The following is a 19,422-nucleotide window of genomic DNA, read 5'->3' on the forward strand; positions in this document are numbered from 1 at the left end:
CAAAATGACACACACGGTATATACTCACTCATATAAACATACAACATAGGATAAACCCACTAAAATCGGTACATCTAAACAAACTAAGCAAAAGAGAGGACCCTAACTAAAACACTCAATCCCCATCCTGAAAGGCAAAGATGATGGACATCAGAAGAAGAAGAAAACAGGAAACAACCTAGGAACCTGCTACAGAGGGCCTCTGAAAGTCAGAAGAAGAAAACAGGAAACAACCTAGGAACCTGCCACAGAGGGCATCTGAAAGCCTGTGCCCTGCAGACTATCAAAACAGATGCTGAGCCTGATGGACAACCGATGGACAGAGTGAATGGAATTTTATGTAAGAAGTGGGAAATAACAAGAGCTGGAGAGGACAGGAACTCCACAAGGAGAGCAACAGAACAAGAAAATTTGAACACAGGGAACTTCCCAAAGACTCATACTCCAAACAAGGACTATTCATGGAGATAACCTAGAACCCCTGCACAGATGTAGCCCACAGCAGTTTAGTGTCCAAGTGGCTCACATAGTGATGGGAAGAGGGACTGCCCCTGACATAATCTGATTGGCCTGCTCTTTGATCACCTTCCCCCGAGGGGGGAGCAGCCTTACCAGGCCACAGAAGAAGACAATCCAGACATTCCTGATGTGATCTGATAGACTAAGATCAGAAGGAAGGAGAGGAGGTCCTCCCCTATCAGTGGATGTGGGGAGGAGCATGAAGGAAGGAAGGGGAAGTAGGGTGGGATCGGGAGGGGAGAAGGGAGAGGCTTATGGCGGGATACAAAATGAATAAAGTGTAATTAATAATAATAATAATAATAATAAAAGAAAAAAGTTAAATGTATGGTTTATTATGTGCTAATTTTGGGTCTGTATTCCTTAAATGAAAATGGGAAATCTGAGACAGATAATTTCAGTGTATAAAACCTACTCAGTGCCAAGGTGGATCATAGAGAAGTTTATTTAAAATGGCTACATTGATGAAGTCAGTGTCTGGCTCTTTGATCACCTCCCCATAAGGGGATCAGCCTTACCAGGCCACAGAAGAAGACAATGCAGCCAGTCCTGATTAGACCTGATAGGCTAGTGTCAGATGGAAGGGGAGGACTTGGAGAGGGGCATGAGAAGAGGTGAGGGAGCGAGGGTCAGATTGGGAATAAAGGAGGGGGCTACAGCTGAGATACAAAATGAATAAACTGTAATTAATGTAAAATAGATTTAAAAAAGAAAATTAAAATGATGATACATAATTATCAACATGATATGTAATATATATGCACAAATTTTACTTTGTGACCCAAATGCTATCACTTCAGAGTTGTGGCCTGATAAAAATATTGAAAACTTATGAGCAATATAGATTAGTATAAATAAAAGTATATGTATTATGTTAAAATATCTGTGCATGTCACTCTTGTGTTTAGTACTGCAGAGTAACCATTTTCAACAGTTTTATTTTGAAATTATTTTTAACCTAACACACTTTTCATTATGCCATTTCCCCCAAATATTTTTTTTTATGTTTGGCTAATCATTTATGGTCTGTACTTAACTTCTTATAACTTTTTAAAAAGTAAGTGTACTGTTTATTATATTCTGAGTACTTATTTGACCGAGTAGAGACTTTTACTTGGGGAATGTATCTGAGAAAGATTTTGGATGAAAACCAAACAAAACAGGGTAGGTAAGCTGCTTTCCTTATTCTACCAACTCAGCTATAATTTGTGTGCATTACAGTGCATTAATGATTAACTCTGAGCCACCAGTAATACATTGGTGTCATATTATGCAAATAATAATAATAATAATAATAATCACTTTCCCTTGTAGTCTCCCTTGGAGTCACTTAACCAAGAACAAGCCTAGATTTGATTCTGTACTTTATACTGCCTGTGTTTTCTGTCCTGTGTCTGTTAAATGTGTCTGAATAATGTGCCTGAACATGCATTTGTGTCTGTCCATTCGTATTTGTCTCTGTGAGTCTCTGTGTCTGTCAATAACAGAATTATATTATGTATTTTTCAACAGCATAGAAGAAAACATCACATGGCTATGGGATGGAATATTTTTTAGAAATCTTTTTTTTCATTTTTTATTTTTTAATATACATATTATTATTATTATTATTACTATTATTAGTTATAGTTTATTAACTTTGTATCCCAGCTGTATCCCGCTCCCTCATTCCCTCCCAACCCCACCCTCCCTCCTTCATCTCCTCCCTGCCCCTTTCTAAGTCCAGTGATTGGGGAGAACTTCCTCCCCTTTCATCTGACCCTGTTTTATCAGGTATCTTCAGGACTGGCTGCAAAGTCCTCCTCTGTGGCCTAGCAGGACTGCTCCTCCCTTGGGGGGTGTGGAGGCTAAAGAGCCTGCCATTGAGTTCCTGTCAGAAACAGTCCCTGTTCCCCTTACTATGGGAAACCAATTGGTTACTGAGCTACCACAGCCAAGTTTTTTAAAGATATTTAGCCAGTAGTTCCAACTGATCCCATTTGACCCAGGCAACAAATATCTTTATTTATAAAACAATATTCATACATATTCGATTTCAACCTTATGATGGACTTTAGAAAGTTGTTTCCAGCTTCTGTATTTGCTGCTTTCAGCAAATGAGATACATGAATAGTCTAGGTCAGAAGTATGGAAGAGTATATAACTTCAAATTGTGAGTATGTGTTACCTAAGGTTGTGAAAGTTTATTACATGGTAAAGCAAAGAAAGTAAAGTTGATTGTCACATTGTTCTATTAAAATAAGGCTATACAAACACTTTGAGTCTATAGTAAGAGAACAATCTTAAGTCTTAAGTGATTTCAACATGTGCTATTAACTCTGTAATTATATTTTCATATTATTGCTTAGCCACAATAATTAAATACCTACTTTGTCTAGTATTATTTTTAGAAAATAATTATTTGTAATATAATCTTATTATAAAATATTGTAGGAAGCATTTTCTAATTTTAGTGTATTCAGAATAAATGCTAATATTATTAGAAAGAGTGTTAGGGCATAAAGCACTATTGCATTTTTATGGACATATCTGCTTTGACACTCAGTTTGGGTAGCACAATACAAAGAGGAAGACAAGTTTTTTTGACCAACAATAATAATTCAAGTTGTTTATCAGAATGTATTCTGTCTGCAAGAGTAAGATAGCAGACAGGAAACTGTTAATACTTAGTTCAAGAATTTAGCAATTTAACAGGAAGTTTTCAAGTTTGGCTTTTATGGTAGGATTAACCTATTAACTACATAACTGTTGTTCTTTTAGATTGTATGGAAACTGTATTTAGGAGATAAGAATATAAATAACATGACTAAATAACACATTGTAAAATGTCAATCTGTGATAATGTGATTCTTCACAAACTGGTATTGTTTTAAGATTTATCTGAATTTTATTTGCTAACATTTAGAAAACTATATGTATATATGTCATAAAAAGTGTTAATTGTGTTGAATAATAGTTTTCTATTGTTCACTACTATGCAATTGTGTCTTTTTTAATTTTCAAATGACTGAAGCAATTTCATTTCTTCAAACTTTTTATTATTATTTTTTGGATAAAGATTTAAAGAGATCCATCACTCTTGAAATCTACTGCTGTAGAGGTCTGTTTTGTTGTTGTTATTTGTTTGGTAGGTTGGGTTTTTTGTTTTTTCTTTTCCTTTTTTTTATTCATTCATTCATTTATTTCTTAAATAATTTTTTATTTTATATTAATCACAGGTTATTTACTTTGTATCCCAGCCATAGGCCCCTTCCTCATTCCCTCCCATTTCCACCCTCACTCCTTCATTTCCTCCCTGCCCCTTTCTAAGTCCACTGATAGGGGAGGTGTTCTTCCCTTCCATCTGACCCTAGCTTATCAGGTATCTTCAAGACTGGCTGCCATGTCTTCCTCTGTGGCCTACCAAGGCTGCTCCTCCCTGAGGGGTGGGGGGAAGTCAAAGAGCCAGCCAATGAGTTCATATCAGAAATACTCCCTGTTCCCCTTACTAAGATATCCACTTGGATACTGAGCTACCTTGGGCTACTTCTGAGCAGAGGTTCTGGGTTATATCCATGCATGGTCCTTGATTGGAGAAACAGTCTCAGAAAAGACCCCTGTGCCCTGATATATTTGGTCCTTGTGGAGCTCCTGTCTTCTCCAGGTCATGCTGACTCCCCCTTCTTTCATATGATTTCCTGCACTCTGCCCAAGGTTTGGTTATGAGTTTCAACATCTGCTCTGATACACTGCTAGGAAGAGTCTTTCTGAGGCTCCTGTCCTGTTACTTGTTTTCTCCTACTTCCAATGTCCATCCCATTTGTCTTTCTAAGTGAGGATTGATCATCTTACCCCAGGTCCTCTTTCTTGTTTATCTTCTTTAGGTATACAGATTTTAGTATGTTTATTCCTATCTTATAGGTGTAGTACCCACTTATAATTGAGCATATAACTTGTGTGTCTTTCTGCTCCTGGAATACCTCACTCAGGATGATCTTTTCTAGATCCCTCCATTTGCCTGCAAAATTCATGATTTTCTTGTTTTTAATTTCTGAGTAGTATTCCATTGTGTAAAATTACCACAATTTCTGTATTCATTCCTCCGTTAATGGACATCTGGGTTGTTTCCAGGTTTAATTACGAATAAAGCTGCTAGAAGCATGGTTGCACAAATGTCTGGAGAAACAAAAAACCCAGAATTTCCAAAACGATCCTGTACAACAACAGATCATCTGGAGGTATCTCTATCCTTGATCTCAAGCTCTATTACAAAGCAATAGTAATAAAAACTGCCTGGTATTGGCATAGAAGTAGAAAGGTGGCTCAATGGAACCAAATAGAAGACCCAGAAAAATCCACACACGTAGTATGAATACTTGATTTTGACAAAGAAGCCAAAACCATTCAATGGAAAAAAAAGACAGGTAGCTTCAACAAATGGTGCTAGCCCAAGTGGATGTCTATATGCAGAAAAATGAAAATAGATCCATATTCATCACCCTGCACAAAACTAAAATAAAAGTGGATCAAAGACCTCAACATAAAACCAGATATACTAAATCCGTTAGAAGAAAAAGTGGGGAAGAGCGTAGAACTCATTGGTACAGGAGACAATTTCTTGAACAGAACTCCAACAGGACAGGCTGTAAGAGCAACAATCAATAAATGGGACCTCATGAAACTGAAAAGCTTCTGTAAAGCAAAGTACACTGTTGCCAAAACAAAACAACAGTCTACAGACTGGGAAAAGATCTTCACCAACCTTATATCTGACAGAGGGCTGATATTCCAAATATATAAAGAACTAAAGAAGTTAAAAGCAACAAATCAAGCAATCCAATTAAAAATGGGGTATGGAGCTAAACAGAATTCTCTGTAGAAGAATATAGAATGGCAGAGAAATACTTAAAGTGATGCTCAGTGTCCTTAGCCATCAGAGAGATGCAAATCAAAATGACCCTGAGATTTCACCTTATACCAATCAGAATGGCTAAGATCAAAAACTCAAGTGACAACACATGCTGGAGAGGTTGTGGAGAAAGGGGAACCCTCTTCCATTGCTGGTGGGAATGTAAACTTGTACAACCACTTTGGAAATCAATCTGGCACTTTCTCAGACAATCTGGAATACTGCTTCCTCAAGATCCAGCTATACCACCACTCCCAGGCATATATATCCAAAAGATGCTCAAGTAAACCACAAGGATATTTGTATTTTTTCTTTAAATCAGGGAAGCAATAGTAATCCAGTAAAATTTTAGTTTATGTCCAATGTCTAGTTTTCCTTAATCCTCTATATTCTATATCATTTGATTGTTATCCAATTAAATAAAGGTGGTTTTATTCTGCACAAATTCTACATTATTATGTTGTACTGATATATTCACTTGATTTATTATAACTTGTTAGTATTATTTCTATGAAATAAATGCAATTCAATAAAATCACTTGAGTTACAAATCTTGATCTGATGCTATTTACACTTTTCTTTTTTTCTCCTCTTCTTTTCTGAAACAGAATCTAATGTATCCGACGCTGCTCTTAGAGGCTATGTGGACTTGAAGATAAACTAGAGCCCTTATTCTCCTGCCTCTAGAATACAGGTTATAATACAGATATTATCTGTCACAATCAGTTTACGAAAGGCTTGTGATTTGTACCCAGAGTGCTGTATAATCTAAGCAAACATCCTACAATCAGAACTGTTCCATAGTCTTAGTGCATTTTAAAATTGAGAAATATTTGACTTTAATTATGCAAAAAATCACAGAGCTAATATTTTTAATTCTGTATATTGAATTAGAAATACAGAGTTCTCAATTTGTTTTTATTTTTAATTTTTGAGATTGTAATATAATTATATATTCTCTCTTACCTCCTCCAAATCCTCCCACACACTCTTTTTCTCTTTAAAATTCATGGAATACTTTTTCATTAATTGTTGTTACATGCATATATGTACAAGTATTTGCATATACACTCCTAAATATAACACGCTTTGTACATACTTGTATGTATGTTTTCGGGGTTGATCATTTGATTTTGGATAAATTATTGGTGTACTCTTTACTGAGAAAGACTATTTCTACCACACTCAGCTTTCCTTAGTTACCTGTAGTTTTATATATTTATATCTACAACTATAACTGTACCTATATCTATCAATATCTATCTATTTTACATATCTATGGAAAGAGAAAGAGAGAGAGAGAGACTGGGTCTGGCTTGAGCATTGAATCAGAGAGCAAGCCACTGAGTCCATGTCAAAGAGAGTCCCTGCTCACTTTATTAGGGTATCCACATGAAAAATGAGCTTCCCATGGGCTACATCTGAGCAGGAGATCTAGATTATCTCCACACATGGTTGATTCATCAATCTCTGCAGGCCCCCTTGAGCTCCAGAGATTTTGGCTCTGTTGGTCTCCTGTGGAGTTCCAGTCCCCTCCAGATCTTTCTACTTCCTCCCCCCTTCCATAAAATTCTCTGCACTCTGCCCAAAGATTAGCTATGAGTCTCAGCATCAGCTTTAATACCCTGGTGGGTAGAGTCTTTCAGAGGCCCTCTGTGGGAAGCTCCTGTCCTGTTCCCTGTGTTCTCCTACTTCCAATGTCTATCCTATTTGCCCTTATGAATGAGGATTAAGTCTCTTCCCTAGGGTCCTCCTTGTTGTTTAGCTTTTTGTGGACTATGGATTTTAGTATGTTTCTCCTATATTATATGGCTGTTATCCACTTATAAGTTAGTATATTCTGTGTGTGTCTTTCTTCTTCTGGGTTACCTCACTCAGGATGGTCTTTTCTAATTATATCCATTTGCCTGAAATTTTCATTTCCCTGTTTTTTAAAATTATTATTTTTAATTTTTTTATATTAGAGTTTATTTACTTTGTATCCCAGCTGTAGCATCATCCCTCATCCCCTCCCAAACCCACCCTCCCTCCCTCATCTCCTCCTATGCCCCTTTCTAAGTACACAGATAGGAGATGTCCTCCTCTTCTTCCATCTGACCCTAACTTATCATGTCTCAGAAGAACTGGCTGCATTGTCTTCCTCTGTGGCCTGGCAAAGCTGCTCCCTTGTCAGGAGGAGGCTGTCAAAGTGCTAGCCAGTGAGTTCATATCACAGACAATCTCTATTCCCCATACTAGGATATCCACTTGGATACTGACATGCCATCAGCTACATCTGAGCAGGGGTTCTAGGTTATAGCCATGAATGGTCCTTGGTTGGAGTATCAGTCTCAGAAAAGACCCCTATACACAGATACTTTGGTTCTCTTGCTCTCCTTGTGGAGCTCCTGTCCTCTCCAGGTCTTCCTATCTCCCCCTTCTTTCTTAAGATTCCTTGGACTCTGCCAAAATTTGTTTATGAGTCTCAGTATCTGCTTTGATACACTGCTTGGTAGAGTCTTTCATAGGCGCTCTGTGGTAGGTTCCTGTCCTGTTGCCTGTTTTCTCCTTCTTCAAATGTCCATCCATTTGTCTTTCTGAGTGAGGATTGATCGTCTTACCCAGGGTTCTCTTTCTAGCTCAGCTTCTTTAGGTATACAGATTTTGTAGGTTTATCTTATAGTATATGTCTAGTATCCACATATAAGTGAATATGTACCGTGTGTGTCTTTGTGCTCCTGGGATACCTCACTCAGGATGATCTTTTCTAGATCCCACCATTTGCCTGCAAATTTCATGATTTCCTTGTTTTTAATTGCTGAGTAATATTCCATTGTGCAAAATCACCACAATTTCTGTATCCATTCCTCCTTTGAGGGACATCTGGATTGTTTCCAGGTTCTGGCTATTATGAATAAAGCTACTATGAACATTATTTGAACAAATGTCTTTCTTATGTACTTGAGCATATTTTGGATATATGCCTAGAAGTGGTATAGGTGGATCTTAACATAACTCTATTCCTAATTTTATGAGAAGGAAACTGATTTCTCAAAGTGGTTGTACAAGTTTACATTCCTACCAGAAATGGAAAAAGGTTCCCCTTTCTCGACATCCTCTCCATCATGTGTTGTCCTTTCAGTTTTTGATCTTAACCATTCTGATGTGTGTAAGGTAGAATCTTGTTTTGATTTGCATTTTCCTGATGGCTAAGGATCTTGAACACTTCTTTAAGTGTTTCTCGGCCATTCGATATTCCTCTGTTGAAAATTCTCTCTTTAGCTCTGTTTCCCATTTTTAATTGGATTACTTGGTGTTTAACTTTTTGAGTTATTTATATATTCTGGATATTAGCCCTCTGTCAGATGTAGTTTTGGTGAAGACCTTTTCCTAGTTTATAGGCCGTCATTTTTTTCTGATGACAGTGTCCTTTTCTTCACAGAGCCTTTTTCAGTTTCATGAGGTCCCCCTTATTAATTGTTGATATTAGAGCCTGTGCTGCTGCTGTTCTGTTCAGGAAGCTGTCTCCCATACCAATGAGGTCAAGGCTCTTCCCCACTTTTTCTTCTAAGAGATTTATTGCGTCTGATTTTATGTTGAGATCTTTGATCCACTTGGACTTTTCTTTTGTGCAGGGTGACAAATATGGTTCTATTTGCATTTTTCTACTTGTAAATATCAGTTAGATCAGCCCCATTTGTTGAAGATACTATCTTTAAATTTATTTAATTTTATTCACTTTGCACAATTTTTCTATCCCCATCCCACTTCAACTTCCCGTCTCACTCTCCCTTCCTCCCCCTTTCTTATTGCCTTAGAAAAGGGAAGGCCCCTCATATCCACCCTAGGTCTTCAAGTTCCATCAGGACTGAGCATGTCCTCTTCTCTTTCGGCTGGAAAGGCAGTCCTGCCTGGTGGAAATGATAAAAAATCTTACAGGGAAGCCCCCTCCAGGTTCAGTTCCTACTTTCCTCTACCTGAGTACCCACATGAAGCCTAAGCTGCCCATTGGCTAACATTTTGTATGTTGGGGGGATCTATGTCGAGTGCATTTATGGACTTTGGTTGATCCTTCAGCCCTCAGCAAGTCCCTCTGGGCATTGTTAGTTGGCTCTATTTTTCTTCCTTTGGATCTGTTGTCATCTTTTGGTAATTTTCTTTTTCCTCCTAATTTTCCACATGTTCCCCTATGCATTGCCCAATATTTGGCTGTGATTCCCAGTATCTGTTTTGAGATTTTGCTGGACAAAGACTCTCAGAGAACAACTCTGACAGTCTCCTATCTGCAGGCTTAACAGAGTATTGTTCATATTGTCAGGAGTTGGCACTCTCCCATAGGGTGGGTCATTTGTTGGGCCAGGCATTGGTTTGGCATTCTCTTAATCTCTGCTCTATATTAATCCCTGCACATCTTGTTTGCAGGGTAAATTGGGTCAAAATTTTTGTGGGTGTGTTTCTGTTCTCCCCGCTCAACTAGAAGATTTGTTTAGTTAGGTGTCCTCTTTGAGATCTATAGCCTCTGCTACTAAGAGTCTTTGCTTGAATCTCCCTCATATCCTCCCAGGAGCCTGCCATGACTTAGACCTACAGCTTGTCATAGAAATGTCCCTACCCTCAGTTTCTTTTCTGTCCTCTTTCCCCTATTCTACAGAGGTCTAATCTCCACCTTCATGCTTCTCTGTGCTTCCTCTCCTACCTCATTCCCTCTTTTTGACCACTATATCTGTCTCTTCTATTTTCCCTTCCAAGTGAGATTAATACATCCTGCCTTGTTATTTATCTTCTTGTTATTTATCTTCTTCGGGCCATTTTGCTTATCAATCTGTAGGATTACCATACTAAAAATGGCTATCTTAACAAAAAGAATCTATAGATTCAATGCAGTCCCCATCAAAATAGTAGCACTGTTCTTTACAGACTTTTAAAGAATAATTCTAAACTTCATATGGAAAAACAACAACAAAAAAGACAGAATACTTAAAACAATCATACATAATGAGAGAATTTCTGGAGGTATCTCTAATTTGACTTCAAACTATACTACAGAGCAATAGTAATTAAAAAAATCATGGTAATGGCATAGAAATAGACTGGTTGATCAATGGAATTGAACAGAAGACCCAGAGATAAACTCACATATCTATAATCACTTAACTTTTGACAAAGGAGCCAAAACCATACAATGGGGAAAAAGAAACCATCTTTAACAAATGGTGCTGTTTTTCCTGAATGTCTACATGTAGATAAATGTGAATCTACCCATATTTATCTCCCTGTACAAAATTCAAATCCAAGGGTATCAAAGACCTCAATGTATTGCCAGATACACTAAATCTAGTAGAAGAGAAAGTGGGGAAAAGCCTCAAACTCATTGGCGTAAGACACAACTTCCTGAACAGAACACCAACCACTCAGGCTGTAAGATCAATTAATAAACAGGACCTCATGAAACTGAAAGGATATTGTTCAATTTAGTAAGAAGCAATAATTTAATTTCTGGTGCTTACAGACTTAATAAAACCTTTTTTAAGTTCAGAAATTTAAAAATTGAGTATTCAACTAAACAAAGGTTTTTCTAATATATATTATTACTAGTTACTTGAAAACTATGTAAGTTCACATAGGCTTTCTGTTTTATAGACAAAGTATAAATTACTACAATAAGTTAATTTGAAACAGATGATCTTACCATTGTGTACTTATGTGCCACATTCTGGAGCTCCACACAGCCTTGGGCATCTCCAAATGAGCGAATACCTAGGCAGTTTGAAGGGTGAAGCTGCTTTATGAGGAAATTACAGCAGACATCAATGACCTGAGTCAGCTGTAAGAGACATGCCGCAGCCAGCAAATTTTCAATGGTGTCTTCTCTCAGTTGCAGCACACCTAAATGGTTTAAATTTGGAAAGAATGATTAGACATCACATAAAATGGAACACATATATGTTATGTGATGTTTTTCTTACCCTTCATAGGGCATCTATACCTTTTAATGTTCAGTAGCTTTACTAGCAATATGATTTAATTTTCACTTAAGAAATACAAAAGAGTTGTGTACATACAGACAAGGAAGAAAAAGGCTGTCATACAAGACTATATGAAATGACAGTAGCAAATGAATAGTGAATATTGTAAGGAATGCTAACTTAATATTTGCTTGTAGACTTAGAGCTTGCATTTTAATCTTATATTATTTCATATTTTGTACACACATAAGAACATCATTATGAACTCAAACTACTATTAAGTTCTTAATCATGTATAAATGAGGCAGAAAACCTCACATTATGAGCTAAGAATATAATATTTTATTTTCTAAGGATCATAAAATTAGTCATAGGTATAATTACCATTTTTGTACAGGTATAGATCTTGGAAAACAATAGACATACAAATATTTTTATCTACTGTGTGTATGCACATTAATTATTTGGTAAGGTTAACTTTGCCCAAGTATTATGCCCAGAATTCCCTCTGACAATATCTCAGAATGAAGCGAATATTGCAATGAGTTCAAAACTGAAAACTACTAAATTGCAGCAACACTTTGGCAATTGTCACATATGAAATTATCACTTATGATTTATAAATTTAAATTTGTAAGTTTCAAACGTGTTTATAATGCTTTATCCATTGTTTTAGAGAGCATTATTTTTATCTTATTACAAACATTTGTAAATAAAATATATCCTTATGTTTGTCATTTTAAGTTAGAGAAGATTTCAACATTGTTTCAAAAGTTTTACATAAGCAATATTGTTGGTAAAAGCGTTTTCATTCTAAAAAACCTTATATGTTTTGCACAACCACAAATAAAATAAAATGTATATATTGCTATTTGCTCACTATATTTTAATTTGTAAAGTAGATGTATGCAGTACATCTCCACATTTTCATGTGTTATTTCTTGAACTGCAATTTAAAAGAAGAGAACTAGATGAGGGAGGGGGCTATAGCCAGGATATAAAGTGAATAAATTGTGACAAATAATAATAAAAGGAACAGTAAAAAGTAAAGAAGAGAACTGCTATTATATCCTAAAACAAGAAGTATAAGTATATGCTCTATTTTTAAACTACCAAGTTCCATTATATTCTTTTTTTTGAAATTACTTAGTTAATTAATTAATTACAATCTATTCACTCTGTGGCCCTCTCATTTCCTCCCAATCCCACCCACCCTCCCTTTTCTCCACCTATGCCCCTTCTCTAGTCCACTGATTGGAGAGGATTTCTTCCTCTTCTATCTTGACCCTAGCCAATCAGGACTCACCAGGCCTGGCTGCATCTTCTGGGGCCTGGTAAGGCTACAACCTTCAGGAAGAATGGATCAGAGAGCCAGCCCCTGAGTTCATGTCAGAGACAGCCTCTGTCCCACTTAAGAGGGAACCCAATGGAAACTGAGCAGGGGCTCAAAGTTTTCTCCAGGCATGGTCTTTGGTTGGAGTATTGGTCTCTGCAGGCCATCCTGGACCCTAGTTTTTTTGGTTCTCATGGTCTCCCTGTGGAATTCTTGTACCCTCCAGGTCTTTCTATCTCCCTCTTGTTCCATAAGGTTTCCTGCATTCTGTTCAAAGTCTCAGTAACTCATTCCATACCCTGATGGGTAGAGTCTTTCAGAGGCTCACTGTGGAAGGTTCCTGTCCTGTTCCTTGTGTTCTCCTACTTTTGATTTCTAACCCATTTGCCCATCTTTTTGAAAATTTTATTTGTTATATTACTTAGAGGTTATTCACTTTGTATCCCAACTGTAGCAAAATCCCTCATTCCAGCTGATCCCACCCTCATTCCTTCATCTCCTCCCATGCCCCTATCCAAGTCCACTGATATAAGAGGTCCTCCTCCACTTCCATCTGATCCTAGCCTATCAGGTCTCATCAAGACTGGCTGCATTGTCATCCTCTGTGGCCTGGTAAGGCTGATCCCCCTTTGGGGGCAATGATCAAAACTCAGCCACTGAGTTCATGTCATAGACAAACCCTGTTCCCCTTACTAGGGTACCGATGAGGAGACTGAGCTTCCATGGGTTACATCTCTACAGGGGTTCTAGGATATATCCATGAATTGTCCTTGGTTGGAGTATCAGTTTCAGAAAAGACCCCTGTGCTCAGATTTCTTGGTTCATTTGCTCTCCTTGTGGAGCTCCTGTCCTCTCCAGGTTTTTCTCTATCCCCCTTCTTTCATATGATTCCCTGCACTCTGCCCAAAGTTTGGATATGGGTCTCAGCATCTGCTTTGATACCCTGCTGGGTAGAGTCTTTCAGAGGCCCTCTCTGGTAGGATTCTGTACTGTTATTTGTTTTCTCCCTCTTCTGATGTCCATCCCATTTGCCTTTCTTAGTGAGGGTTGATCATCATACCCAGGGTCCTCCTTCTTGCAAAACTTCTTTAGGTGTACAGATGTTAGTATGTTTATCCTATATTATAAGTCTAATAACCACTTATAAGTGAGTACATTCCATGTGTGTATTTTTGCTTCTGGAATACCTGACTCGGGATAACCTTTTCTAGATCCCACCATTTGCCTGCAAATTTCAGGATTTTCTTCTTTTCAGTTGCTGAGTAGTAGTCCATTGTGTAAATGTATCACAATTTCTGAATACATTCCTCAGTTGAGGGGCATCTGGTTTGTTTCCAGGTTCTGGCTATTACAAATAAAGCTGCTACAAACATGGTTGAGCCAACATCCTTGTTGTGTACTTGAACATATTTTGGATATATGCTTAGAAGTGGTATAGCTTCATCTTGAGGAAGCACTATTCCTAATTGTCTGAGAAAGCACCAGATTGATTTCCAAAGTGATTGTACAAGTTTACATTCCCACCAGCAAGGGGGAAGGATCCCCTTTTTACACATCCTCTCCAGCACGTCTTGTCACTTGAGTTTTTGATCTTAGCCAATCTTATGTGTGTAAGCGAAATCTCAGTGTAATTTTGATTTGATCTTAGAGCCTGTGCTGTTGGTTTTCTGTTCAGGAAGTTCATTATTTACGTTAGATTGTTTGAATTTTTATATTATCTTGGTTTAACTTTATTAATTCGTGTGTGGTTATTAATTTATTTATTTCTTTTAGATTTTCTAATTTATTAGAACATATTTTCAAATATACTCTAATGATTCTCTGAATTTGATTGGAACATGCTCTGATGTTTTCCCTTTCCTCCCTAATTTCATTGAAGTTGTTTATTATTTTTAAACACCCAACTCCTTGTTTTATTGTTCCTTTGTGTCATGTTATGCTTATTTATTTAATTAATGTATTTCCTGATATTAAATATTGTTTCTTAATTGCTAATATTTACATTGAATTGTTGTGTTACCAATAGTGTACATTTGATGCTTATTTGAGAAGCCAAAACCCTGTAATTGAAAAATAACAGCATCTTCAACAAATGGTGCTAGTCTAACTGGATGTCTACATGTAGAAAAATGCAAATGGATGCACATTTATCACCTTGAACAAAATTAAAGTTCAAGTAAATCAAAGACCTCAACATAAACCCAAACACACTAAATCTGTTAGAACAAAAACTGGAGAAGAACCTTGACCTCATTGGTACAGGAGACAACTTCTTGAGGAGAACACCAATAACATAGGCTCTAATATCAACAACCAATAATTGGGACCTCATGGAGCTGAAAATCTTCTGTAAAGCAAATGGACATTGTTATCAGAAAAAAAGGGCATCCTATATACCAGGAAAAGATCCTCACCAACCCTACATCTGACAGAAGGCTCATATCCAGATTATATAAATAACTGAAGAAAATAAACACCAACAAACCAAGAAATCCAATTAAAAATGGGCACAGAGCTACACAGAGAATTCTCAACAGAGGAATATCTATTGGCAGAGAAACACTTAAAGAAATGATCAACATCCTTAGTCATCAGGAAAATGCAAACTCAAACACCCTGAGATTATACCTTACACCCATCAGAATGGCTAAGATCAAAAACTCAAGGGATGATGCATGCCGGAGAGGCTGTGGAAAAAAGGGACCCTCCTCCATAGCTGGTGGGTATATAACCCTGTAAAACCAGTTTGTAAATCAATGTGGTACTTTCTTAGAAAAGTAGGTCTAGTGCTACCTCAAGATCCAGCTTTACCTCTCCTAGGCATATACCCCCAAACTGCCCCACCGTTCAATAAGGTCATTTGTTCAATTATGCTCATAGCAGCTTTATTGGTAATAGCCAGAATCTGCAAACAACCTACGTTGGTATAATGTTCTTTTTGGAATGTATACACTTTACCCTTTTTCATTCAAATGCTGATTTCTCTCCTCCACTCTCTGGTTTCAATCCGGACATTGCATTGTGATACTTGTTCTAAGCATCACCTGTCTCAACGTTGTGTAAACATGCCAAAATAAAGCAACTAGCCACAATGTTGAACAAGGGAAAGGAAGCAGGAAGAAAGGGAGGAGCCAGAGGACAGAAAGGTGTGAGGAAGAGGAGGAGAGAAGGGCAGGAATGCTGGGAGAACAGAAGCAGGAGAAGTGATCTTGGAATGACGTGGAGAGATGGACTGAACCTAATATATCACTAAAAACAAGTATAATGTGGGAAATCTAAATGTTATTAAACTATGATGGCTTGGAGGTTTAGGATGGAGTAACTATTGCCCAGCATTGTGTTCTAGGTTCATTAAATAAATCCTTGTGTCTGTGTGGTGATTTGGTTATACAGCTGTTTAGGATTAACAGCAAGCATTACTAAAAGATAATTATTAGTAAAACTTAATCGATGATTACAACAAACCTAGATGTCCCTCAATAGAGGAATGAATACCGAAAGTGGTATATTTACATAATGGAATACTATTCAGCATTTAAAAACATGGAAATCATGAAATTTGCAGGGAAATCGTGGGAGCTAGAAAAGATCATCCTGAGTGAGGTAACCCAGAGCAAAAGACACATACGGTATATGCTCAATTATAAGTGGATACAAGCCCTATAATATAGGAGAAATATACTAAAATGTATTCCTAAAGAAGCTAAACAACAAGGAACACCCTAGGAATGATGCTTAGTCCTCAGTCAGAAAGGTGGACAGGATATACATTGGAAGTAGGAGAATACAAGTAACAGGACAGAAGCTACCTGAGAGGACCTCTGAAAGAATCTATCTACCAGGGTATAAAAGGTGATAATGAGACTCATGGTCAGACTTCGGGCAGAGTGTCCAAAAGACAAGAAAAAGAGGGAGATAGGAAGACCTGGAGTGGACAAGACCTCCACAAGGAGAACAACAGAGCCAAAATACTGGGGCCCAGGTAGACTGCAGAGACCAATACTCCAACCAAGGACCTTGCATAGGAAGGACCAAGACCCTTGTTCAGAGGAAGGCCACAGGCTGCTCAGTTTCCAAGTGGTTTCCTTAGTAAGGGCTACAGGAGCTCTCTCTGACATGAACTCTTTGGCTGGATCTTTGGTCACCTCTCCCTGTGGGATGAAGCCTTGCCAGGCCACAAAGGAAGATGATGGAGCCATCCTTGATGAGACCTGATAGGCTAGGTTCAGATAGAAGAGGAAGAAGTCAACCCCTATTAGGGGACTAGGAAAAAGACATAAGGAGAGATGAGGGAGGGTTGTTGGGACTGGGAAGAGACAAGGGAGGAGGTTTTATTGGGATACAAAATGAATAAACTGTCATAAATAAATAAATTAATTAAAAACTATATTTTTAAAATGAATTTTTATTTTTTATATTAATTAGTTTATTTACTTTGTATTCCAGCTGTACCCCCTCCCTCATTCCCTCCCAATCCCACCCTTCTTTAAAAATTTCATAAATAGTTGCTTATTTGAAATCTCTTTAACTTTTAAAAATTAATTCATTTATTACAATTTGTTCACTTTGTATCCCAGCTGTAGGCCCCTCCCTCATCTCCTCCCAGTCCCAACCACCCTCTTTCTTCTACCTCTATGTCCTTTCCCTAGCCTACTTATAGGGGAAGATCTCCTCCCCTTCTATCTGTCCTTAACCTATAGGTCTCATCAGGACTGGCTGCATCATATTGAATGTAGATATGTATAGTTACAAATTTTGCTCTTTGAACTATTTCTAGTATGTTATAATTCCATTTTCCTTTAATGTGGGAATTTTTTTTTTGAGTACTGGGATTACAGGCGTCTACCACTACACCAGTTTGAATGTGGGAATATTTTAATATCCTCATATCTGTGATTGATACGTTAATCATTTAATAATACCATGTCAAATGCTCATGAATTTGCTTAGTTTCTGTGTTTCTTTTGTTGGTTTGTAGTTTTACCCCATTGTAATCACAAAGATTCTATGTTTATCTTTATAACTGTTCTAACTTTTTAATGACTTATCCATGTCCAAGAATTTACAACTGTCTATAACTCCAGGTCCAAGATCTTATAACCATTTTCAGCCTTTACTTAAACATTCTTGTGTTTTTATGTTAAAATAGCTTTCTCTTTTCCTGGTAATAATATTTAACAGCATACACTTTATATTATTATAATGGTGATTAATCCACAATTTCATCTTTTTACCATTTTTAGAAAGTGATTTACTACTGTATGGCATATTTTTCATACTTGAAACACATAAATACTTATACATTTGCTATATAATGTAGAGTTAATGTTAGTTAATAGACATTGAAAGCTTACCTGTATAAGCATACTGAACCAAAGAATTAAGTGCGTTTGGATCTACTCCTTCCATCCTGACCTCTTCTTGTTTTGCTTCAAGCACGTCATTAGTAAACATTGCAGCAAAATAATCAGACACAGCACTAAGAACCAATCTAAAAAGAGAAATTTTGAATCAATGATTATATGAGTCAATAGTATCACAGATAATCATGCAATGCTTTCAATAAGTTTGTAAGTAAGCTTTTAGTAAAAAGCTTACTAAACTTTTTCCATAAAAAAAGTTACAGTTGTCAGCCATGGTTGCAAATGTCTTTAATCCTAGGGCTAGGGAGGCATAGCCAGGGAGTTTCTTGAAGTCCAGGTCAGCCAGGTCAACATAGGAAGTTCCAGGCCAGACTGGATTACATAGTAAGACCTTGTCTTAAAACAAATATACAAAATATTACTGATGATACAGCAATTAAGTAGGCTGACATTTTTAGGGCTTGGGTTGTTTTGGTTTTTATCATTAACATCACCAACTTTAACTCTCTATAACTACTGCAGAAGAAAATATTAACTTTTCAAGATTTCAACGTAAAAAATGGTTTCCTCATGGTCCAATGTTTAAGCAGTTTACAAACTCTTCCTTACTCATTCTTGTAGTATTTGGAAGTTCTGTCTGCAAAAGGATATTTACCGATGAGCTGGGATTTTGAGAGGTCCTGCAATAAGTAGCACATCACACAATTTTTTCTCTTTCAGATAGTTTTCCATTTTACAGAGAGTATAATCTGCATGGTTTCGAGAACGGAAGTGATCCTCAGAACTAATATTCATTTCTTCAGGTTCCTCAATGTGTAGTCTGAAAGTTAAAATGGGAATATGATTTATCATGTCATTATTTTACACATCTCAACTTTTTCCTAATTAATATGTATATATTTACTAGAAACCAAGTCAAGACTTATATATAAAAAATATTGAGTAAATTACATAAAAATTTGCTTTCCATAATAAATATGTCACGACTATTACTGCCTCATCTTCTCAACGTCCTTTTAAATGAAGTCATAGAGTTTTTATTCTTAACAACATTATAACTGAATTTGTTTCAATCTGATATTTTTATGTGTGTAAACATAATCAACAAAATATCACCCCATTTTGTAATATTTCTTCAATTCTAATGGCATTCACAATGATGTGTTTATATTCAATCGAAATAATATTTTCAATCATATATAGTAGGTGCTTATGTTAGAAATACTTTTTTTAAATATTTAAAGTTTTTTGTACAATATAATTTCATCATACTCTTTCTCTACCTCCAAGTCCTGCAGCTTTTATCCTACCAACCAACTTCAAGTTGGCTTTTTCTCTTAAAAACAACAACAACAAAATAAGAAGACAAAATGA

At 36.8% G+C, this 19,422-nt stretch overlaps 1 protein-coding gene across 1 annotated transcript in view; it reads right to left on the minus strand.

The window, feature by feature from the left end:
- Window positions 1-19,422, minus strand: part of Klhl4 (kelch like family member 4) — a 123,973-nt gene that overhangs the window by 32,029 nt on the left and 72,522 nt on the right. Inside the window, exons 2-4 of the mRNA XM_055598253.1 lie at window positions 18,704-18,868; window positions 18,040-18,176; window positions 11,076-11,272 (exon numbers count right to left, since the gene is read on the minus strand). Coding sequence (XP_055454228.1) covers window positions 11,076-11,272; window positions 18,040-18,176; window positions 18,704-18,868 — 499 coding nt within the window. The remainder of the gene's footprint in view (window positions 1-11,075; window positions 11,273-18,039; window positions 18,177-18,703; window positions 18,869-19,422) is intronic.

The sequence above is a fragment of the Psammomys obesus genome, unplaced genomic scaffold (assembly GCF_907164565.1).
Source record: "Psammomys obesus unplaced genomic scaffold, mPsaObe1.curated_primary_1811, whole genome shotgun sequence".
In the NCBI taxonomy this organism is placed as follows: domain Eukaryota; kingdom Metazoa; phylum Chordata; class Mammalia; order Rodentia; family Muridae; genus Psammomys; species Psammomys obesus.